The 26080-nt window shown below is 40.0% G+C and overlaps 1 protein-coding gene and 1 long non-coding RNA gene across 3 annotated transcripts in view; one reads left to right on the top strand and one right to left on the bottom strand.

Annotated features, from left to right (window-relative positions):
- Positions 1-5708, top strand: part of LOC138854376 (uncharacterized) — a 107080-nt gene extending 101372 nt beyond the window's left edge. The window contains exons 2-3 of the long non-coding RNA XR_011393564.1: positions 4394-4475; positions 5588-5708. This is a non-coding gene — a long non-coding RNA (uncharacterized lncRNA). The remainder of the gene's footprint in view (positions 1-4393; positions 4476-5587) is intronic.
- Positions 1322-26080, bottom strand: part of Psa (puromycin-sensitive aminopeptidase) — a 100396-nt gene continuing 75637 nt past the window's right edge. For both annotated transcript variants that reach the window (XM_070097123.1, XM_070097122.1), the window contains exons 13-16: positions 25091-25290; positions 17250-17357; positions 15913-16035; positions 1322-5749 (exon numbers count right to left, since the gene is read on the bottom strand). In XM_070097123.1, coding sequence (XP_069953224.1) covers positions 5534-5749; positions 15913-16035; positions 17250-17357; positions 25091-25290 — 647 coding nt within the window. In that variant the 3' untranslated portion in view covers positions 1322-5533. The remainder of the gene's footprint in view (positions 5750-15912; positions 16036-17249; positions 17358-25090; positions 25291-26080) is intronic.

Raw genomic sequence — 26080 nt, 5'->3', positions numbered from 1 at the left:
AACCCACTTTTCACATCCAACCTTTATTTTACTCCACATAATCCTTGAATTAATACATTTATACTCTTTTCCTGCCATAGCTTATCCTTCAACATTATTGCTACTCCTTCTTTAGCTCTAACTCTATTTGAAACCCCTGACCTAATCCCATTTACTTCTCTCCACTGAAACTCTCCCACCCCCTTCAGCTTTGTTTCACTTAAAGCCAGGACATCCAGCTTCTTCTCATTCATAGCATCCACAATCATCTCTTTCTTATCATTCGCACAACCACGCACATTCAAATTTCCCACTTTGACAGTTTTCTTCTTTTTAGTAATCTGTATGGGAAAAGGGGGTTACTAGCCCATCGTTTCCGGCATTTTAGTTGACTTTTATAACACGCATGGCTTACAGAGGAAAGATTATTCCACTTCCCCATGGATATAAAAGGAAAAGTAATAAGAACAAGAACTATTAAGATAAAATCAAAGAAAACTCAGATGAGTGTGTATAAATAAACATGTACATGTATGTATAGTGTGACCTGAGTGTAAGTAAAAGTAGCAAGACGTACCTGTAATCTTGCATATTTATGAGACGGACAAAAGACACCAGCAGTCCTACCATCACGTAAAACAATTACAGGCTCTTGGTAGTACCTCCCTGGGTGGTTGCTGTCTACCAACCTACTAATACTATCATGCTATAATTTAATATTCTTACTGATAGTGTTGTTCTTGTATAGTATTCTATCTTCCTCTTATTAGCTGCTTCTAAATAGTGATCACTCACATAGGTATTGCATATGCTAAAGTTTATACCATAACCTTTAATCCAACAGATTGCTGCTGCTGCCCACTTATCTCATACGTAAATCTTTAAACATGTATGTATCGCTTGTTGCCAAATCTTTTTCGGAGCATATTAAAAAAAAAAAAAAAAAAAAACTTGCAAGGGCATATACCATAATAATAAAGTATAAAAATATATTATTAGTATCAAGATTGAAATAAGTAAAAAATTCACTTCCAATTTCCTTTTTTTTCATATTGTATTCAAGTACATAGTATGTATACAATGATTGCAATATTAATTAAAAAGTTATTAATAAAACTTTATACTAACATACAAGTAATGAAATTTAAGTATAGGGTAATTAAAATTTGGTTTGATACATTAAAAATACCGATAATTAAAATAAAGAAATCTGATGATTGGTAAGATTTAAGAATTACTTTTATACTGTGTTTGTTGCCCTAATTAAAATAGTTTATGTACAAAATAATAATTACCCTATTACATTGCTCTACACAATAAATTAGGTCATTTAAACTACAACTGTATTCATTAATTAACTCTTTAATTTTGTATCTGTTAAGCTCGATTCCTTGGCGTCAACCTCGTGTGGCTTAAGACTCATAGTGCAAGACATTATATCACCAATACACCATGTTCAGAACTAAAATATTTCAGTACTGACACACACAGTATAACCTCAGCTTCTTGAAAATTTACACAATGTGTATAAGGCCCATCATGGAACCCCACTTAAATACATACGGAAATCCAAAGAAAAGATACAAAAGTTTGCAGCAAAACTTGAGACTAATTTAACCTGAATCTAAGGAAGAGAGGAATTATAAGAGACATGAAGTGGACATAAAATGCTAAGAATGACCAACAAGGTAGATAGGGATAGACTGCTTAAAGAGGTGCAGGCACAGAAACTGAACACTTGAATGAGCTATACAAATATTAAAAAATATTTTTGGGCCCATAAGGACAGGAAAAACTGATGATTATTTACAGGGTAAATTAGGAACTATTTCTTTTGTCTCTGAATAGAAATATTATTTTGTTGAAACCAACACAGAACTTGTGTGTCATGGGGTAGGTAGACAATGGCAAAAACCAACAAGTGGGGATAAAGACACTGTTAGCAGAGGATCCTTTTAATACAAAATTGCAAGTACACAGGGATGAACCTTATAAGGCAAATGAGTACCATGTCAGGCTTGGAGAGAGAGAGGTTGAATGTAAGGTCAAGTTGAGAGAAGTCACACATGGTCATTAAATTGCAAGATCAAGTCTGGAGAGGCCAGTTACTGGTGGGAACAAAGAGTGTGTATGTGGGGGGGGGGGGGGAGATGGGAACTTTTACATGCTTATTTCTATGAAACATATTAAAAAAATCCTCTACTACTTGACATACAGCTCAGGGCAGTAGATATTAAGTGGAATAAGCTATATGAAGATGTAGTGGAGGTAAATTTAACTCAAACTTTCAAGATGATGAATTCTTGATTCAAGGAATTGAACTTTTTCTCTCAATGGATCACACCTAATTTCCTCCTGTTTTCCAAGTGCTCTATGATCCCTGTAGGTTAAGCATTTCTCACTAAATAAAATAATAAATAGAATTTGAATAAATCAGAATATAGGTCAGCTGAGTATACTGGGTAAAGTGTATGGTGTAATTATTATTGAGAGAGCTAGAGGTAACACAAAAGTTAGATTACAGAGAAACAAGGTTTGGGGAAAAATAGGGTATGTACAGACCAAGTGTTTAAACTGAAGCATATTAGTGAACAATACTTAAAGGCAAGGAACCGTTTGTTGACTTTATGGATTTAGGAAAGGCACATGATAGGGCAAATTGATCAGTGTAGAAAAATGTTGCAAATGTATGAAATAAAAGTAGGCTACTACAAGCAGTAAAGATTTTTATGCTGCTAGCAAGTGAGGTTAAAATATGTAAGAGAGATGGAGATCATTTCTCAGTAAGTACTAGTAGGCCTTAGAGAGATGTGATGGCACCATTGTTGTTTAATATTTATAGATGGATTTGCACTGGGATGTTGGGGAAGAGATGCAGGATTACATGATAATGGTAGATTCTGAAGGAAAATTACAAAAGTTGGTGGATGAATTTAGGATGGTATGTAAAGGAAAGAAATTAAGTGAACAGAAGAACAAAATAAAAAAAAAATGTCTAGGCAGTGAAAAATCTGATATCAGATTCGAGAAATTAGTGTATTCAGATATTTGGGAGTAAATATGTTAGCAGGTAGAACTATGAAAGATGAAGTAAAACCATATAACATATAAGGGGGAATGGGGGGGGGGGGGAGTGGCATTCAGACACATGTAGAAATAAAGATCTTTATCACTGGAGACAAAAAAGGGAAAGGGGGATGGATCAACGGTATCAACATTTTTATGTGAGTACAAGTCATAGGCTTTCAATGTTGCCTTGAGGAGGATGCTAGAGACATGTTTGAGGGTGATGTGTGCGAATATTATACAGAGGTATTGGAGTGTATAAATCATAAGACAGTCCGAGGAGGGGTTGTTGGGTTTTCGTGGTGGTTTGGGCATTTAGAAAGGATTGAGAATCCAATGATCAATAGGGTGTACAAACTGAGGTGGAAGGAGGGGTAGGGGTCATCCCATGTAGATTAGAGGGGGGAAAGGGAATAAAGGAAAACTTTATGCTCAGGGATTGAGCATCTACTTGGGATGTGTGTTAGATTGGACTGGAGGTAAGTGGTTTCCTTGACCTGACATGTTGGGGTGTGAGCAAGGTAACATGAAAGAATTCAGCTTAGCCAGATTCTAGCCTTGTAGGTGGGAAATACAATACCTGCACTTTGGAGGGATGGAAATGTTAGTTTGGAGGGTTATTTAAAATGCAATGTCTACTCACTTGTGGCAAGACAGCTATTGAATGAATGATGTTGAATGTGTTTCCTTGTGTTTTAGGTCACCCTGACTTGGTGGGAGGTAGCTGGTATTATAATAAAAAAGAAAGGGGGAGGGAGAGAAAATTCACTAGGGCTAAACTTAGCAAATGTCTGTCAAAGTAGCTGAACAGGGTCAGGAGTGTATTTTTAGTCCCAACAAACACAAGATGGAGCAAACATGATCAAGTCCAAGCCTATAAATGCACTATTTTTACATTCATTATTTCAATGCCAACTATTCTTTGATATTGCAAATATAACAACTGTTCATTTTTGAAAAGAAAAAATTGTCAAAACAAACTTCCGTCAATTTTAAAAACATGTTGGGCTGTAATGATTCATTATTAAATATAAATTATGCCAATTTCACCTAGTCTACATTGTTAAAATTTTAATAATAAAGTCCTTATAAAAGATTTAAGCATTCTTATACCAATTCATCCTTGCATTGGGAGTAACTAATTTAAATTTTTATCCTCTGTATAAATCCTAGTCCATCAATTCAATTTTACTTATATCTCCTGTACATATTAAACATTTGCCAAAGAACTATAAACAATATTTAAATAAATTTATTTTAATTTTTGTTATACTGTACTGTAACTCCATTACACATATCTATATATTTTGTTTTGCTGTATTATGCACTATATTCATGAATATTTCAGAACAAAACAAGATGAATGATAATGCAAGAGGTATATACTGAAGAGACTAACAGTTCAACCTTGGGTGCTGACATACATACAAGTAGGTAATTATATGCATACACAAGAACAATGTTGCCTCTGGAAAGTAGTAAGGTTCCATTTCTTATGTTTACCAGCCATAAATTCCAAAAATACTGCTAAGTGTAATAAAAAATTTCAACTGTAATAACAGTATTAACTTTTATTAAAGTAATATAACTTTTTTACTTTGTGTGTGTGTGTGTGTGTGTATTACCCCAAAGGCCATCTCCCAATGCAGGATGACCTAAAGAAAACCCTTACCATCATTTATTCATTGTCTTCCAGAAGTATGCTGATATTACAATTCAGATCATTCTCTGGCTGTAACATTCCCAAGCAGCAACTGAATAAGTGTGAACATTTCCTTGTTTGCTTTAGTGGGAGATAGCAGTTGAGGTAAAAAATTATATATATGTATATTACATAATACAGCAATCCCTTGAGTTATGATGGGCTGGAGTTCTGATACAAGTGTATGATGGTCGGTGGGTGTGGGTGGGCCTCGGCCCAGAGACAAGACAGGGTGATGAAAATGTCTTAGTGTGATAATAGAGGAAAGTGGGTGGGGTAGTGGTGGTACCATACACATGTAACAGATGCTCTGACTGTCTGCTTGCTTGTCTTAAATATAAAGATGGTGGTGTTGGGAGGGAAGAGTCTGTGAGGAAGACTAAACATGTTCTGCCTCCTTACCTGTCTGCCAATGCCTCTGGATATTTCAAGCTTGTTTATTAGTCAGAAAATCCCAGTATATTTAAACAAAAGAATCCAAGGAGAGGGGTGTAATCTGGCATCTTGGAATGAATTACCATAAAGCCATGCATTTTGGAGTTTGAGTTAGGCTATTTTGGAGATATGATATTAATCCATTCCACAAGACATATCCTAACTCAAGGGACCACTGTATATATATATATTTGACAGTATAAGCCTCTCAATATTAATGCTATTGGGATGCCTCTTGAGAAACACAATTCATGATAATCTGTATGCACACATCTCATTCTTTTATTCCTTGCATTCACCCACCTTGAATATCACAGGAAAAAAAAACAGTATTGATAAACTCAAAATATTTTAAATATTAAGCTCAATGAGGTACTTCTTTATTATATCTTGATCTCTTTGCAGCCAAGCAGCATTCAGACGTATAGTTTCTAAACTTTGTTGAACTGTTCGCTCCGTGCCTGGAATCTGCCACTGGTGAAAGAAAGCCTCGACCTCAGCAGCCATCTCTTCGGAAGCAAAGTTTTCAGTAATATACTTGATAAGGCGGGTCACAAGGTAACCACCCTGCAAGTTAGATAAGGTGCCCATATATTAACACCTTAACTGTGGCATATCCCAAAATTAAAATTCCTAATTCCTGTGTGGCAAGATTTTGAAAAAAAAAAAAATCTTAATTAGAAACGTGCACTTTTAATAATTGAATAAGACTAGGAGTGGAATCTGGTAAAACTTACAATTTTGTGGCATGTTGAAGCTGGCATGAAATGATCACTCGTTAGCAACAGCACTGACAATGCACTGGCAATATTTGCATTTTATATCTTATAATAAATTATGATTGTTTTTAAGTTATACCCCTCAAGGAAGGTTCCTTGATGTTGGTGAGGGGCTCTTGATTTAGGGAATTGGATCTGTGCTCCAGTTCCCCGAATTAAGCCTGAATGCCTTCCACATCCCCCCCCAGGCGCTGTATAATCCTCCGGGTTTAGCGCTTCCCCCTTGATTATAATAATAATTTTAAGTTATATTAGATATGTATCAAGCATAGGGAATTGCACTGCCCAATATTGCTCCACTTAGAATATGCAGTATAAATTGAAGCACAATTATTTAATTTTTTTACTGGTTTAGTCTTCTAACATTACGTACAAGAAATACCAATGATATTACAATTGTTTCAAAACATACCAGTCCTAATAACATGGAAACAAGTCATAATGTTTGACTATACTGAGTTTTCCCTAGGTTATTTTTTATACATTTAGGTTATATAACAATGTAATTTCTGTGTCCAAAGCACCTATGTGTAGACTACTGTAGAACATATGTTTACAGGAAATATGAAATTACAGTTGTTTCAAGGTATAATATACTCATGGAAATAAGTCACACTATTGGGTTATCCTAGGTTAAATCTGCATAGTGTACTTTTTGGTTGAATTCCAATGTTACTATTGTAATAGATTTTGAGAGACTATAGGAGACAAACAGTTAAGGTCAAAACATTGGCAGGTGGCATATCTGAAGGTCTGGAAAAATTGTGCATATTAAAACGTTGGACAAGGTTATAAAGTTAATGCATGATTTGCAATGCATTTGAAAGTTAAATAAAAAAAAAGGCTATAATACACTTTACAGCAATTTCTGTTGACATGGATTCCATAGTCATTTGAAAACTTGTGACTGGGTTGCAGTTGGTGGTTATCAAAAATTCTACAAGTACAGTGGACCCCCCGCATAACGATCACCTCCGAATGCGACCAATTATGTAAGTGTATTTATGTAAGTGCGTTTGTACGTGTATGTTTGGGGGTCTGAAATGGACTAATCTACTTCACAATATTCCTTATGGGAACAAATTCGGTCAGTACTGGCACCTGAACATACTTCTGGAGTGAAAAAATATCGTTAACCGGGGGTCCACTGTATTCAGGATGGGGAAACTATAAAACTATGGTGTGGTATCTGAAGTAACAGGTTAGTAATCTTATGACTGGCAACCAAGGGTTTGAACCCTGAAACACCTCTTTGAATTATCTACATAACACTTTCCTTCTCTCAAAAAGATTCAAGCCTTATCTTCTGATAACAAGCCTATTAACACTTTCAGGGGCCAGACCTCCTGATCTGAAAATTGCTGAGTCCAAGAATTTAAAAAAAAAATTATGAAATAATTTTTCTGAAGGTAATGACACTAAAAGTACAAAATTTGATGGAAAAAATTGAATTATGCTTTCATAAAGTTGGCAGTCTCAGCAATATTTATGCATCAGCAATTTTGCTAACCAAGTCCTATTTTAAGCCAATTCCGTTATTCCAGTTGGCCAAACGCATAGCTATTTCGCTAGTATGCCTTCCATTCTGTCAACTGAGCACAAGAAACTATCCATTTAACTTTTCCAACTACCTAATAGTGATCAGAAATTGGTAATTTGGCCAATTTCACACAATTAAAAATTGTCAATTTAAAAACGGTCTAGAATAAACAATGTAGACATTCCTGGCACTAAAACAATATTTCCTTTGTTACATCCCCAGGCCTCTCCTATATTAAACTTGCTTTCCATTTTGAATTTTTATACACATAAAAAATAGAAGATTTACTGGTATGCAGACTAATTCATAATTGTAGTAACTGTACAAATAATGTCAGCACTTTTGCGAATAAGTATTAGACTGACTAGTTGGACACACATCGCCTCTTCAAGGGGGGGCTCTTGTTGTGGTGAAGAGGCTCTTGGTCTGAGGAATCAGACCTGTTGGTCTCCTTCCTCAGACCGAACCTAATTACCCCCCCACCCCTCCCTTTTGCCCTTCCTCTTTTTGGCCTTTGGGATTTCTTCCACAGGCACGCTAGTTCCTAGGTAGGGGAAAGGATACCGGGGTCCATCCCATTCCGTTGAGGTTCTTGGCGGTGGTGTAGTTTGCCGTGGAATCTGGATCGCCTGGGGATGTCCCGATCCCTCTCCGGTATCCCGGAGTAGCTTTGGGTGTCTTTCGGGCGATGGGTGTATCTCTGGAAGCCACCTTTCGGATTCCGGGGGTGGTTTACCTGGAGAGAGTTCCGGGGGTCAACGCCCCCGCGGCCCGGTCTGAGACCAGGCCAGGTGGCCGAAGTAGGTATGCTTTGTGGCAGATATCCGGCCGCCCTCTCTTTTGTCCACCGAGGTAGCTCAGCAGATGTGAGGTTGCTATCCCGGATTGCTGGTTTACTGGCATGAAGGGTAGGGTATGGCACGGGTTCCATGCTGCATCTGCGCTACTAGCGGTGCTGAGGTCCTCTTGGGCGCGGAGGGAGATTTCCGGCCCTTTTATTCCTCCCCGCTCCCCCCTTTTTTTTTCTTCTTTTTTCTTTTTTTTCTTAAAAACAAAAAGCAAAGGAGTAACCTAACCATGGAGAACTCAATCCATGAACCCACTACCCCCGGGCCCCTTCTTGATACCGCACCCCATTCTGACCCTGCCTTGTTTTTAGACCACTCTTCGGACACTCCTGATGCCCCTGTACCTCTTGCTGGTGTTGTTTCCTCACCCGCTTCAGGTACCGGGGCTTCGACTAACTCCTTCGATTTGTCTGACCTCCGCTCTCCTTTGACTATGCTTCCGGCCTCTCCCTCTACGGTACGGCAATTTTCAAATCACCAGCCCATTTCACGCCAGACCAACTCCGGTTCTACTCCTAAACGCCAACATCAATCTCCTGATGATGCTCCTTCGTTACCTTCCCATTCTACTCGGAAAAGACCGACACGTCATGCACTCCCTCTCCACGCTCGGTTTCGGACCACACAATGGACTAAATTCTTTACTTTAAGACCGACTTCTTCTTTTGCCTATCTTTCTGACCATAGTATTGGCAAAGCGCTCCTGTGTCACGTTGGTAGAGATATTTCATTTCATGCTCTCAAGAGCGGTACGCGCATCATCACTGTCCAGAATGCTACCCAAGCTCATGATCTTTCTCTCCTTTCGAATATCGATACTACTCCTATCACTATTGAAAAACATCTTTCTCTCAATTCTTGTAGTGGTACTGTCATTCTGCCCCATACCATAGTCCAACAGAATTTCCAGTCATGTGGCAATAATATTCTTGAACAGCTGGAACTCCAGGATCTCCCAATCCTCAAAGTAGACGCTTATGTCCTTCCTGCCCGTGGGCGGAGACGTTACCCTTGCAATGTGGCTCGTTTAACTTTTGACAGCCGAGAACTCCCGTCCTCTGTATATGTCGCGGGACATCGGTTACAAGTTCGAAAGGTGATACCTACACCGCAACAATGTAGAAATTGCTGGTGTTTTGGTCACCCAGCGAAATATTGCAGATCTATAGCCGAATGCCCAGTCTGTGGTGCCGACGACCTTTCTAATACATCTTGCAGTCAACCTCCATCTTGCCTTAATTGTAATGAAGCTCACCCTTCGTACTCCCGCCGTTGCCAGGTCTACTTAAATGAACGTGAAATCCGTTGCCTCAAAGAGGCAGACGGTCTCCCTTATGCTATGGCAGTTACTCATCTCCGCCTCCAAGGAAGACTACCCCGTGTTTCAAAACGTCCCCCCATTTCTGGGGTCCCATCTTCTGCAGCCTCCTCTGTTGTTACCCCTCCCGCATCTAATCCTTTTGCTGTCCTTGGCTCTGACATCCCGACTACAACTCAGTCTGTTCTCACATCTTCGCGTCCTTCCTCACAAGCCCCAGTATCGACAAGACCTCGTACGACACCTTATACCAATCGCCCCTCTGCTTCTCAGGAGTCCCAAAAATCCACATTGCTCAAATCTTCTTTGCCCCTTCCTTCCCTTCTTCCACCTCCACACTTTACCTTTCCAGTCTCTGTGCCTAGTTCTTCCCCTCTCTCTGGCTCTATTACAAGTGTGGAGATTCACCCTCCTCCTCGTACTATGCCTTCCACCCCGGTCCCCTCCCGGGTGCTCTGGTGGTTAACGCTCTCGCTTCACACGGCGAGGGCCTGGGTTCGATTCCCAGCCAGAGTAGAAACATTGGGCGTGTTTCTTTCCACCTGTTGTCTATGTTCCCCATCAGTAAAAAATGGGTACCTGGGTGTTAGTCGACTGGTGTGGGTCGCATCCTGGGACACTGACCTAATTTGCCCGAGATGCTCAGCATAACAAGTGGCTTTCTATGTAGTAGTATGTCATTGTTGTCAGCTAGGACTGTATACCATGTACATGTACTTGTAGTAAATAAAGATTATTATTATTATTATTAAGTTTCTCCCTCTTCTACCACCTCCCAGGTTTCTGCCTCTTCTGTCCCCCCCCCACACTTCATCTCCAGTCCCTTACACTCTTTCGTCCCCCTCTACTTTGGTACAGTCCATTACTGTCCCAATCTATACTCACCCTCCCCCTTCTACCTCCAATATGGTCTCCCATACATCTTTGAATTCAGAAACACTTGAAGCCATTTCAGAATATATTGCAGAGACTAAACCTTCAATGGACACTGATTCACTTCCTGTTCCTTCTCTTCCCTCTCCTCCATCTTCACAACCCCATTCTTCGCTGCTTGAACGTCTTCCAATGCCACCACACGTTGACTTTTCTAACCCCTCTAGTCCGTAGGTGCCTTTCCCTATGGATTCCTGGTATTTTCTTCATCACCAATCATGGCCTATTTACAGTGGAATATCCGCGGCCTCAGGGGTAATCGGGGTGAGCTTCGGATGTTGCTTTCCAGGTTTTCCCTTGTTGGTGCTTGCTTACAAGAACCAAAATTACACTCAGCTGTTTTCCAACCTATCTCAGGCTATAATTTATTGTATTCTTCGGATCCTTTCTCAGATGGGACCTTTAATGAAAGTGCCCTTCTTCTACGCAATGATATTCCGTACTGTCAACTATTTGTCCATACCTCGCTGCATTATACTGCAGCCCGTATCCACTTGAATAAGTGGTTTACAATATGTTCTTTATATCTCTCTCCTTCTCGAGCATTTTCTATCCCAGACTTTGCCTTTCTTGTTTCATCCTTACCACCACCACTTCTGTTACTTGGTGATTTTAACGCCCACCATTTCCTCTGGGGGGGGGGGGTCTCATTGTGACTCACATGGCATCCAGTTGGAGGCTTTTCTCGCCTCTCACCCCCTCCATGTTTTAAATACGGGTACTCCCACCCACTTTGATCCTCGTACTCATACTCTCTCTTGCATCGATCTATCAGTCTGCTCTTCCTCCACTGCACTAGACTTCACCTGGTCTGTTCTACTGGACTTACATGACAGCGGTCATTTTCCAATCATTCTTACTTCTCCTTCATATTCACCACCTTTCAGTAGCCCTCGCTGGCAATTTGATCGGACAAATTGGGACCTTTACTCGCAGCTCACTGCTTTTAGTGAGGTTCCTTCTTCATCCTCCATTGATGAGCTCCTACACCTCTTCTCGACGTCAGTTTATACCGCAGCTTCTCATTCCATACCCCAAACCTCAGGCAACCATTCTCAGAAGTGTGTGCTCGTGCAGTACGTTTGAAACGCACTGCATGGGGCAGGTACCGATACAACAGAACCAATGAGAGACTTCTTGATTTTAAGCAGAAGCGCTGCGATTGCTCGCCGTGTCATCCGTGATGCTAAATGCACTTGCTGGCAAGACTGTTTCCACCATCACCTCTGCTTCCTCTATGAGTGCAGTCTGGAAAAAAGTGAGAAAATTGAGTGGTAAATATTCTCCTGACCCGGCTCTTGTTCTACGGGTCACCGGTATTGATGTAGCAAACCCTCTTGACGTTGCCATTGAAATTGGCACTCATCTGGTCCGTATTTCCCGGGGGCTCCATCTATGCCCCTTGTTTCTTTCCTCAAAGTCTGCTAGAGAGCTAGTACCCTTGGACTTTTCTTCTCTCAGAGAAGAACAGTATAATGTGCTTTTTACACTTCAGGAACTGGAGGCAACACTCTCAGCTTGCCGATCATCGGCAGCTGGACCTGACGACATTCATATTCGTATGTTACAACATTTACATCAGTCAGCCCTTGTAGTCCTCTTACACCTCTTCAATCTTATTTGGGCACAAGGAGTTCTTCCCCAGCTATGGAAATGTGCCATTGTTCTCCCTTTCCGCAAGCCGGGTACTACAGGACATGATGCCTCCCACTATCGTCCCATCGCTCTTACTAGTGCAGTTTGCAAAGTGATGGAACGTCTGGTAAATCGCCGTTTAATGTGGTATTTAGACACACAACAGTCTCTCCGCTAGCCATTATCGCTTTTGTAAGGGCCGTTCTACCATAGACCCCTTACTATGCTTGGATACGTATGTTTGTAATGCCTTTGCAAATAATCACTCAGTTATTGCCATGTTTTTTTTTTGACCTTGAGAAGGCATATGACACAACTTGGAGGTATAATATTTTGGCCCAAGCCCACTCCTTAGGCCTCCGAGGCAATCTACCATCCTTCCTTAAGAACTTTTTAACTGACAGACACTTCCGTGTTCGAGTCAATAATGTGCTTTCCCCGGACTTTGTCCAAGCTGAAGGTGTCCCTCAGGGATGTGTTCTGAGCACAACACTTTTTCTCCTTGCTATAAATGATTTGGCCTCTGTTCTTCCACCCAATATTTGGTCATCACTCTGTTGATGACTTCGCTATTGCTTGTGCACCCCTCAAGGAAGGTTCCTTGATGTTGGTGAGGGGCTCTTGATTTAGGGAATTGGATCTGTGCTCCAGTTCCCCGAATTAAGCCCAAATGCCTTCCACATCCCCCCCCAGGCGCTGTATAATCCTCCGGGTTTAGCGCTTCCCCCTTGATTATAATAGTAATATTGCTTGTGCAGGCGCTGACTGTCATCTCATTGCAGTTTCTCTCCAGCATGCGGTCAACCGTGTTTCCACTTGGGCCACCACGCATGGGTTTAAATTTTCCAGTACCAAAACTCGCCAAATTGCTTTCACTAGACGCTCTGTCATCTCCGATCATCCTTTGTATCTCTATGGCTCTCGTATCCCCGAACGTGATACAGTCAGGTTTCTAGGCCTTCTCTTTGACCGTAGGTTATCCTGGAAACCTCACATTACCTCTCTGAAGGCAACTTGTCACAGCCGGCAAAACCTTCTTAAAACCCTTGCTCATCTTTCCTGGGGAGCTGATCGTTGAACTCTGCTTCGCCTACATTCAGCCTTTGTTTTATCGAAACTCGATTATGGTGACCAGATTTATTCCGCGGCCTCTCCTGCTACTCTCTCTACCCTTAACCCTATCCATCACCAAGGATTACATTTATGCCTTGGTGCTTTTCGCTCTTCCCCTGTTGAGAGCCTCTATGCAGAAGCGAATGTTCCATCCTTGTCTGATCGCCGTGATGCCCATTGCCTTCGCTACTATGTACGCTCTCACGATCTCCACAATCCTTCCATTTATAGAATGGTCACCAATATTAGTAGACATTATTTGTTCGCCGCCCCTGTTTGCTCCGTCCCTTTTCTCTTCGCCTACATTCGCTCTTGTCTTCCCTTCAGTTACCACCTTTATATGTTCATGTAGCATCTCACTTTTCCCTACCCCCCTGGGAAGTTCCAGCTGTTTGGGTCTGTTCTTTCTCATTCCCTTGCTCGAAAGCCCAACTGCCTACGGTGGCTTCTCGCTCTCTTTTTCTTGATCACTTCCACTCTCATTCTCATGCCATCGCTGTGTACACAGATGGCTCTAAGTCTTCAGACGGTGTCGGATTTGCAGCAGTGTTTCCGGACAGCGTCGTGCGAGGGCATTTCCTATCTTCGGCTAGCATTTTTACTGCTGAATTGTATGCCATTCTTGCAGCACTTATTCGTATCGCATCTATGCCTGTGTCATCATTTGTAGTAGTCTCAGACTCCCTTAGTGCTCTACAGGCTGTACGAAAATTTGATACATCTCACCCCCTAGTTCTCTGTATCCAACTTTGGCTATGCCGTATCTCTACCAAGCATAAAGATATTGTTTTTTGTTGGATTCCTGGTCATGTCGACATACAGGGCAATGAACAGGCAGACACTGCCGAGCGGTCAGCAGTACATGACCTACCAATTTCCTACAGAGGTGTTCCATTTCTGGACTATTTTGCTGCAATAGCTACCCACCTTCACACCCGCTGGCAACAACGTTGGTCAACTCTGCTCGGTAACAAACTTCATTCTATTAAACCGAGCATAGGTTACTGGCTGTCGTCTTGTCATCAGTGCCGAGGTTGGGAGACCACTCTCTCCCGCCTTCGCATTGGCCACACTCGTCTTACTCATGGGTATCTCATGGAGAGGCACCTGTTCCTCTCTGTGAGCAGTGTCAAGTTCCAGTATCGATTAGCCACATTCTGTTAGACTGCCCTCTCTATCAACGAGCACGCAGAATTTACCTCCAACGTTGTCTTCGTTCTACTACTCTCTTTACCTTCCCTTCTTGCTGATGGACCCTCCTTTAATCCTGATTCTCTCATTGACTTCTTGACAACGACTGATTTACTCCACAAACTCTGATGATGATACCTTTCGCACTCCCCTCAGCCCTTTCTAGTTCAGTCTCTTGCTGCCCTTTACCCTTTCACCATCCACTGCCCCACTGTTATCCGTAACCTATTACTCATCCAACTCCCTTTTGCCACCTGATGCCCTCGCTTCCTTCCTGCCCTGCAGCGCTGTATAGCCCTTGTGGCTTAGTGCTTCTTTTTTATTATAATAATAATGGATACACATCGGCGAGTAATATAATTTGCGTTCCCAGGAACATGGGCAAAAATTGAATATTTCCGCTACTTTGAGTTTAGTTTCAGGCTACTTTCAGTCCTGAAACCAGTCAAAATCATTTCTGTAATATATCATCTATACTATCATATGATACCAAGAATACAGCCATAAAACAATCTGAAAATACAATGCAAAGTCCCTATTTTACACTCAATTCACATGCACTGCATGGGGCAGATTTTTTTCTTTTATATGGTGCACACTCACTGCAGACCAATTCTCTCATATCTAGGCTCAAATTTACCACTTGCTGCTTATCTGTGAAAGCTGAGCTCATCAAGTAGTTCTATGGTACAGACCCTGAGATCAAATACATAGTACTATGGCACAGACCTTGATTATTATTATTATAAACAAAAAGAAGCGCTAAGCCACAAGGAATATACAGCACACAGACCTTGAAAGGGTTAAGACATTAAGGAAAAAAAAAAAAAAAAAAAATATATATATATAAATGAAAGGAATCAGTTTCTACTTGTGGGAACTAGGAAGACTAAGGGCCTCTCTATCATTTAATACATTTCAGTAAAATACTTTGCATACAAGTTACTTTATTAAAAGATGGTGAGGACATAAAAAAAAAAAAAAATGTAAATGATTAACATGTTGAAAAGAGGACTGCTTCACACATCTCTAACTTGCCTGTGCTCTTCAATTCTGTACAACAGAGTGAAACATCTTAAGATTTATCTCCAATTTATAAGTTGTGAAAAGATTACAATATGCAAAGCAAGTTGCAACAAGACCATGCAGAGCAAGGTCATGCTAAAAAAAAAAAAGAGCTTGCTGTATACTGACCCTTATGGGTTTAGTGCTTAGTTTTGATAATAATCTTGTATATTATTAACAGTTATTAGCTAAACACGATGTGACCATTTGAAGGCAATGCATACTATATAATACACAACAAAAAATTACATCCACATGTACACTATATAGAGGTACATATGCATACAATGACAGGATAATGAGATTACCTCGTATCTATCAACTAATTCTTGGTGATGCTTCTTGAAGAATGCCCAGGCAGCAGAACGTCCGGGAGCAGTCATGGCAACACTAATGATCACAAATATTGTATCCTGGTTCCTTACTTCATTCTGCAAATTATATGCAAATCTCAAGTACTGTACTTTCAACAAAATTCTTTGTTCTGCCTCATGCATAGAAACTCCAATATATATACCAAGGCTTTGAAATCCATGACTAGTATCAAGTATTACCTGTAAAAATATAATCTAATTTTACATATTTTAGTACACCTTTGATAAGTTATTATCTCAGTGCTGTATGACCCTTGTGGGTCTAGCCCTTAGTTTTGATAATAATAATGATGAGTTATTAGAATATTCTACTTCAAGAGCCTGGCCTTGGGGCAGGGTTGTCTGGTGCTTGATACACTATAATTATTAGTGGTACCATTATTACTATTACCAAGGTGCCCCATGGCCTGGCGGCAAAAGCTCTCGCCCCACACAGCGAGGGTCTGGGTTCGATTCCTGGAGAAGGGGTGGAAACATTGGACGTGTTTCCTTACACTGGTTGTCTATGTTCACCCATCAGTAAAATGGATACCTGGGTGTTAGTCGACTGGTGTGGGTAGCATCCTGGGACAAGACTGACCTAATTTTTCCGAAATGCTCTGCATAAATTGACAGTTAAGGTACGAACAGATGTCTTCCTCGAGGGGCCAGGCCGAGGTTTGGCAGACGGTAACTTGACACCGCCACCAGCCTTGAAACGCTGCACCCAGTTCCTCACTGAACTCTCACACACACCAACATTCTCCACTATTTCTTTCATCTGGTGCCCAGCTTTGTGAAGCCCTAAAATTTGAGCCATAGCCCCAAAACCAAAGGGAACACCAGACAGAAGATGGGGTGGATGAGAGACAACAGTGCAGCACTTCCTTTCACCACGGCAGCCACGTGAGCAATGAGAAGTCACTGTGAAATGTGGTGGCAGCAGAATGCACTGATGAAAAAGAGACCCCCCCTGTATGGTAGGCCTTCAATTTTCATCATGGCATTATGCCGGGGTGCTCACCTGGCATAATGCTGTGACAAGCACTGTACATATGAATGTACATGTGTGGTGTGACCTAAGTTTAAGTAGAAGTAGCATGACGTACCTGTTATCGTGTGTGTTTATGAGATACATAAGCCACCAGCAATCCTACCATTGTATAAAACAATTACAGGTTTCTGTTTTGCACTCCTTTAGCAGGATGGTAGTACCTTCCTGGGTGGTTGCTGTCTACTGATCTACCACCTATAAGGAATATTAATTATACAAAAAATTAGGCAAGGCTCACCGACATGGCAAACTGTAGGACTCGCTGAATGAGATTTGGGTCTCGAGTAGCTCCAAGTGATCTGGATATACGGTCCTTCTCCTCATGTAGGTCTGCCTCACGGTACAGCTGTAGAGACATTTTAAAAATTAACTATATTTTTTAACACAGACATTTTTGACCAAAGCAGGGAGACCCAAAGAAAAAGTATGTTTTTGTTTTAGCAATTACACACAAAAGGGAAATTAGTCTTGTTTATCAGAAAAAAAAAAGGCCGATTTCAAGAATTCTTTTACTGTCACGCAGAGCTGTATAGCCCTTGTGGCTTAGCACTTCTTTTTGATTATAATAAAAATAATAATTTACTGTCACAGCCCAGCTTCCTTGTTGATTACTTTGTTAACAAGGTTACTGCTATCAGCTGCTTGCTGTCCCACACTGTCATCGCAGCCTGGTTGATGTGGTACTGGAAGGTAGTAGTACAATTAACTCTTGAAAACTACCTTTTTGGCAAATTTTTTCCATACTTGAAATAGTGCCACAATACAGGAAAAGGTTTCCAAGAGGAAAAGAACCCACTACCGTTGATAAGTGCCAAATTAGACTATGATGGCTATGTGGGCCAGTGGGTCACTAATAGCAACAGTCTGGTTAACCAGGCAATTGACAAGAAACCGAGCCTAAGGCCAAGCTGAAGGTAGAACCCTAAACTGTATTTTTTATTCCGTAAAGTTTATTTTTCTGGTGGAACAAAGGGTTGGTTTCTATTTTATCTGTAAAATTACTAAAGTGATAAGTAGCTGATAAAATTTCTCTCTCAACTTATATAGTCATGAGACAAAGGAATGTTTAATGATACTGCTATAGTGCAAAATGACTGAGCAGCGGCATTACCAAACTGGATAGTTGCTGCGTACCATTCTATTACATTTACAAACATGCATGAGCTGCAGCTAATACAAATTTTCTCATTCCAGTATTTAGTGTCTGGCAAGGAGTGCCACAGCCACATGTGGATGGGGAGCATTTCTTCTAATCTTACCAGGACCCAAGGGCACTGATTGAAGAAACTCATCACAAGTATACAGCAGGATTGCTACCTCAACAGCACAAATCAGGCCAATCTGCCTGCCTGTCACACTATCAGAAGGAAACATTTACTATCATTTAATTGCTGTCTAGCCAGAAGGGTATTGACATCACAATTTGGATTACCCTCCAACTGCAATGTCCTACCTGTCCTCTTGTGTACAGAACTCGAGTCTGGCTAATCAGTTTCCCTGAATCCTGTCATAAGTGTTACCTCACTCACAATCCAACTGTACATCCATTAAAAACTACTTGTCATAAAAAATACTTATAATTCAGCCTTTGCTTGTGACCAGCTTCCTTGTTGACTGCCTAATCAACCAAGCTATTTATTCTAGCAGTTCACAAGTTCATATAGCCATCACATCTCGGCTGATTCTGGCATTTGTGGCAGGAAGCTGTTCTGTCTATCTTCTTGTAAACTCCTACCTTTATTTTGGCAATACAGTGGACCCCCGGTTAACAATATTTTTTCAATCCAGAAGTATGTTCAGGTGCCAGTACTGACCGAATTTGTTCCCATAAGGAATATTGTGAAGTAGATTAGTCCATTTCAGACCCCCAAACATACACGTACAAACGCACTTACATAAATACACTTACATAATTGGTCGCATTCGGAGATGATCGTTATGCGGGGGTCCACTGTACTTTGGATATCTTCTGATAATATATTGAGTCTTGGGCCATGGATATTGACACACTGTTCTCTAACTGTACTCATGGACTACCTGCTCTTAACTGAGTTTATCTCATATCTTTCACTCCAGTAAGTTATAGCAGTGTGCACGTTAGGGACTAGATCTTTAAGTATCTTATATGTACAGTAAATATTATGCAGAAAATTTGATGTGTGGAAATTAGAAGGTGTAGAGTTAATAAAAGTATTAGTCAGAGGGCTGAAGAGGGGTTGTTGAGGTGGTTTGGTCATTTAGAGAGAATGGATCAAAGTAGAATGACATGGAGAGCGTATAAATCTGTAGGGAAAGGAAGGCGGGGTAGGGGTCGTCCTCAAAAAGGTTGGAAGGAAGGAGTAAGGGAGGTTTTGTGGGCGAGGGGCTTGGACTTCCAGCAGGCGTGCATGAGCGTGTTCGATAGGAGTGAATGGAGACGAATGGTATTTGGGACCTGACAAGCTGATGGAGTGTGAGCAGGGTAATATTTAGTGAAGGGATTCAGGGAAACCGGTTATTTTTATATAGCCGGACTTGAGTCATGGAAATGGGAAGTACAATGCCTGCACTCTAAAGGAGGGGGTTTGGGATATTGGCAGTTTGGAGGGATATGTTGTGTATCTTTATATGTATATGCTTCTAAACTGTTGTATTCTGGGCACCTCTGCAAAAACAGTGATTATGTGTGAGTGAGGTGAAAGTGTTGAATGATGATGAAAGTATTTTCTTTTTGGGGATTTTCTTTCTTTTTGGGTCACCCTGCCTCGGTAGGAGACTGCCGACTTATTAAAAAAAAAAAAAAAAAAAGTACAGTATATATCAGCTATCTCTATTCCATTTTAGAGAACAATCCAAGCATTTTTAATTAAGACAAGAAAGTCTATAACATGCTGAATAAACACCTTAAAAAATCTCAGAGAAAACAAGAGGCATGCTCGAAAGTAAAGGGCAAAGAATACATCAGCAGATACTGGATACCACACACACATAACAGGGGTAGAGATTAACCCTTCAATGGTCCAAACGTATATATACGTTCACCTGCGCAGCACCCCGAATATTTTGAGAATTTTTTTTTTTTTTTTTTTTAAGGAAAAAAGAGCATGTGGTACTCAAGTGTCCCCAATTTTTTTTCATATGGTGCACATTGAGTATGCACACCCATTCTCTCATGTCTAGGCCACTCAGGCCTATCGTGCCAATGTTGAATAAATGACAAAAGAAACGTATATATACGTTTGGACCGTTTAACCCTTTCAGGGTCCAAGGCCCAAATCTGGAGTCACGCACCAATGTCCAAGAATTTTCAAAAAAAAAAAATTGTTATTTTTTCTTATGAAATCGTAGAGAATCTTTTTGTGAAGGTAATAAAACAAAAAGTACGAAATTTGGTGGAAAATTGACGAAATTATGCTCTCGTGAATTTTGATGTGTCAGCGATATTTACGAATCGGCAATTTTGCCGACTTTGACTCCCATTTTAGGCCAATTACATTATTCCAATCAACCAAATTCTTAGCTATTTCACTAGTATTACTTCTATTCTATCGATTGAGCACAAGAAATCGCCAAGTCAACTGTTTCAACTACAAAATAAAGTGATCGGAAATTGTTAATTTGGCCAATTTAACACAAAGTTCAAAATATTCCAATTTCAAAATAGGGTCCAGAATGAACAATGTAGGCATTCCTGGCACTAAACTAACATTTCCTCTGTTCATTAGTTATGTTTTGAGGCTTTACAAATAAATTCCATTTTGATTTTTTATTCACATAATGAATTTTTATTCACACCAAAAAATAGAAGATTTACTGTTATGCAATACTGTAATAATTGTATAAATATCATCACCATATTTGTGAATGTATATTAGACCCACCAGCTGACGTGTATTAGACGTGTGAGGTCGTTTGTTTACTCTTGAATATCGGCAAAAATTGAACATTTCTGCTATTTTGAGCTCAGTTTCAAGCCATTTCCAGTGCTAAAACCAATCAAAATCATCTCTATTTCTGTAATATGTCTTCCATTCTATCAAATGAGACCAAGAAATCGCAAATACAACTATAAAAAACATACGAAAAAACACTGCAAAGTTGCTGTTTTAATCGAAAAATCATGATTTCATTTTTTTTCTCTCATTATACACAGTGTGCTGCAGGATCTGTTTTATGTGGTGCACACATACCACATAGATGTATTCTCTCATATCTAGGCCCAAATGTACCACTCACAGTTTATCAGAGTGAGCTGAGCTCATGGCGTAGATCTACGGTTTGGACCCTGAACGTAAAGCCGTAGATCTACGGGACGGACCCTGAAAGGGTTAAGGGTTTAAAAAAAAAAAAAAAAAAAAAAAATGATGGAACTGGATACATCAAAAGCAGTGGATTCTGAGAGGAAGTCACCATGGATTTTGCTAGAGCAGGAATTCCCTGGGGTGCAAGCACTGAATTAAAAGTTTATTTTTGAGTTCAATTTGTTCACCTATAGTACTGTACGTATTTAGTTCAATTTATGATTAAAAAATTAGAAATTTGACTTCATCGTCAAATGTAACATTACTTCTGTAGGGCTGTGCAACATTAATCAAACATTTCTGAGAGGTTTAGGGCATAGAAAAGGTTAAGATGGAGATGGAGCAGAAGCCTCTCCGAACTGCTAGCTATGATCGACAAAAAGTCAATGAACACAGGACAGTTGCCAGAGACCTTGAAGACAGTGAATGTAGTACCTATATTTAAGAAAGATAAACAGGGGGCATTGAACTGCAGGCCAAAACACTGGCATGTATATCATTCAAAGTAATGGAGAAGACAGTCAGGAGAGTAGTAGACCATTTGAAGAGAAGTGGTTTTTAAAAAACAATTAGCATCTGCTCAGAGATGGCAAGTCTTGTTTTGCCAACCTTTAGGAATTCTATAACAAAGTAATGATGAGGCAAAATGGGCAGATTGCATTTCTTAGACTGCAAGAAGGCATTTGATACTGTACTCCACATGAAACTGGGACAAAAACTTAAGCAGCAGGCAGAAGTAACTGGGAACACACTGGTGGATCAAGAAGTACCTTAGAGGAAAGAAAAAGTGTGATTGTCTGGGAAAGGATGTCAGAATGGTTAAGAGTAATAAGCAATGTATCACAAGGATCAGTATTAGATCCAGTACTGTTTCTAGTTTATGTTTAGGACATACCAGATGGGACTGAGTTGGATGTATCTTTATTTGCTGGCAATGTAAAACTAATGAGAATACAAATAGATGAAGATGGGAAAGGATCTGCAAATGGATCTGGACAAACTGCAGGATTGTCAGATAAGTGACTGCTTTAATTCAACCCCCATAAATGCAAGGTTATGAACACTGGGGAAGACGCTAGAAAACTGAATGTAGTATAAAACTGAGGGACAGAGGCTGCAGACCTCACTCAAGAGAAAGACCTAGGGGGTGAGAATAGTGCCTAGTATATTACCAGAAGTTCATATCAGCTGAATAACCTCTGCAGCTAAATGCTCACCTGGCAAAGCTACAAGTGACTTTCAGATATCTCAATCGAGTGTCCTTCCAGGTCATATACACAAAATATATCAGGCCCAACTTGGAGTATGTAGCACCAGCATGGAGCCCAAAGCTGAGTAAACATGTTAAAGAACTGGAGTAAGTGCAGAGGTATGCAATGAGACTAATTCCTGAACTAAAGAGTATGAGTCACAAGAAGAGACTAACAGAATTTAATCTAATGACACTGGAGGCCAAAAGAACCAGAAAAGACATGATAACATACAAAATACTCCAAGGAATTGTTAGAGTAAATAGGGACAGTCTATTTAAAGGCAAGAAACAGGTACTCAGGGACACAGCTAGAGGTTAAATATGCAGATGAGCCACAGGAATGTCAGGAAATATTACTTCGGTCTGAGTGGTCGGGAAGTGGAATGACTTTGATAAGGAAGTGGAGTTAGCCTCTATATGTGGTTTTGAGAGCTGATATGACAGGACCCGGGAGAGAGTAAATCTAGCAAATGGCAAGATAGAAGGCAATGCCAGGAACTAAGATTCGACCCCTGCAACTATATATAAGCAATTAGTTCCTGGGATGATTTCAAGAACAATGGTTTTATCATCTTCCATTTTATGTTTGAGAGATGGAAGTCATCAAGGGTAATATTTGGTACAGGATTTTCAGGGCTTTCTAGACAGCGATCTTTCTTATTTCATTGAATTCCTCTCCTGTAACTGATGGTAGCTTGTATATGAAAATAATTACCATTCTTTTTATTCCTCACTTTTATTTTCTAAGCCATTCTAATATATTATTTAATGATTTTAACAGTTCAGTGCAAATATGTGAATTTTTTATATGTAAATCTACTTCAAGTTATTTACTCTATCACATCTTTACACTGCCTAGGAAATGTTAAATGTGGATTTCCATGAAGGCTCAAAACATACCATTATTTCTGTGAGCAGATCATTTATGTATATAGTTTAATTTTTCCAGTTTTTTTGCCTTGTATATTTAACTACCTCTGGGAGTATTTAAGTACCCTCTAGGGGTTATCATTCTATTTCATTTACAATGAAGTAGAACCTTTGGTTATTCAGTGCTTTAAACATATTCTGTTATGAACATTATCAAATTTAAAATATCAATACCAACTTGCTACAGTAGTGACCAATTCAATCACATATTTGGTATCACATACTCATAACAAATGTAAAACTACTCAAAATTAATTTTCCACAATCCATAATGGCCATAAATTGTTCCACGTCATCAGGTAGGAGCATGAACAAATTTAGACGAATGGGGGAGAATTCTCACTACTGAAGCCAAAGAATGGTTGGAAGGCGAAATTTGCAGAGTTCCTAGGCCAAGCTGCTCAAACCCCAGCAGCTTGGTGAGGTAACCCAGCAGCAGAGGGGACCCTCTAGAGGTATTTAACATCTTCTGGGAATATTTAACTACCCTTGTGGGTAATAATTACTTTGGGGTAATATTTGAAATGAGAAGATTATTTGTTTTTTGCACTTATGAATTAAATATTGGTAATATTGTTACAGTCCAGCATAGCATACACTTGTGCTGCTGTGTTTAGTATGCTTCTTTCATCCAATACAGCGCCATCTCTTTGTAATGTGACTAGTGAGGGTACTGTGGTTCTGCACCAATTACTTTACCAATCTCTACCAAACAAATGTGAACTCTCTATACATGTTATCAAATGAACATATACAACCATGCAAGTACTATATGAAGCATAAAATAACTCAAAAGTTACAGTGTAACTAACATATGCAATGAACCTATTTTTGAAACACAAATGACAAGTAGATTATCAAAGACTCTGTGATGAAAAATTCAGTTTTTGACTGGACAATGTTTTCTTCATAGTCTGGGAGCTCCCCCTGCCTCATATGCCTACAAAGCTCTCTGTACATACATACATAAAATTTACATAAATCTTTCTTTCAACACACCGGCCGTATCCCACCGAGGCGGGGTGGCCCAAAAGGAAAAACAAAAGTTTCTCCTTTTACATTTAGTAATATATACAGGAGAAGGGGTTACTAGCCCCTTGCTCCCGGCATTTTAGTCGCCTCTTATAACACGCATGGCTTACGGAGGAAGAATTCTGTTCCACTTCCCCATGGAGGTAAGAGGAAATAAAGAAGAACAAGAACTAGAAAGACAATAGAAGAAAACCCAAAGGGGTGTGTGTATATATATGCTTGTACATGTATGTGTAGTGTGACCGAAGTGTAAATACAAGTAAGCAAGACATACCTGAAATCTTGCACATGTATGAGACAGAAAAAAAGAGACACCAGCAATCCTACCATTGTGTAAAACAATTACAGGCTTCAGTTTTACACTCACTTGGCAGGACGGTAGTACTTCCCTGGGCGGTTGCTGTCTATCAACCTACTATCTAGATTTACATAAATATTAATGGAAATAATAAAAAAAAAAATTAAAATAATTTGTTACAATATTTACAATGATCATCACTGCAAATCAGCATTCATAGATACACTAATTGCTTCTAAAGTGCTAATATCACAAGTACAGACATCACAAGTAAAACAACCACAAACCTTAATCATTTGGTCATATGTCTTTTCATCTGCTTGAGAGACTACAGTTTTATAAACAGGTGAGCGAAGGTCAGCAGGAAGCGTGGCAGTGTTGGCAACATGGGCTGCCAGCCGCTTCTTTGCTTCAACCACAACAGCCTCATCACCATACAGACCCAGCTGTCCCAATACTAGTGAACGCAATAGAGTTTGCAAGTGTGCTGTGATCAAAACAAGAGACATCAAATTAGTTCAAATATTTATATAACAAGGTGGCTCTGTAGCAAAAAAAATATTTACTAATGATAAAAAACTGTCAAAGTTAATGATCATTTGCAAAATTTTTTTTTCAACATGTCGGCAGTCTCCCACTGACCCAGGGTGACCAAAAAAAGAAAAACATTTTCACCATCATTTAACACTTTCACCATCATTCAGACATAATCACTGTCTTTGCAGAGGTGCCCAGGTATGACAGTTTAGATGTCACTCCAAACAGCCAATATCCCAAACCCATCCTGTAAAGTGCAGGCATTGTATGTACTTCCCACCTCCAGGACTCAAGTTTGGCTAACCACTTTCCCTGAATCCCCTCAAAATATTACCCTGCTCATACCCAACAGCTTGTCAGGTCCCAAAAAACTACTCATCTCCATTCACTCCCCTCTAATACACTCACACATGCCTGCTGCACATCCAGGCTCCTTGCATACAAAACCTCCTTTACCCCTCTCCCTCCATCTATCCTTTCCTAGGACCCCCTACCCCTCCTCTCCTCCATTACAGATTTATACATCCTCCAAGTCATTCTATTTTGCTTCATCCTCTCTAAATTACCAAATCACCTCAATAACCCCTCTACAGCTCTCTGAATAATACTTTTTGTAGCTCTACACCTCCTAATTTCCACATTATGAATTCTCTGCATGATATTTACACTACACATTACCCTTAGACCCAACATCTCCACTGCCTCCAGCCTCCTCTTCACTGAAGCATTCACAACCCATC

Source organism: Cherax quadricarinatus, chromosome 56 (genome assembly GCF_038502225.1).
Source record: "Cherax quadricarinatus isolate ZL_2023a chromosome 56, ASM3850222v1, whole genome shotgun sequence".
Lineage (NCBI taxonomy): Eukaryota > Metazoa > Arthropoda > Malacostraca > Decapoda > Parastacidae > Cherax > Cherax quadricarinatus.
The sequence above is the reverse complement of the archived record's forward strand: the minus strand, read 5'-3'. Positions and strand labels throughout refer to the sequence as shown.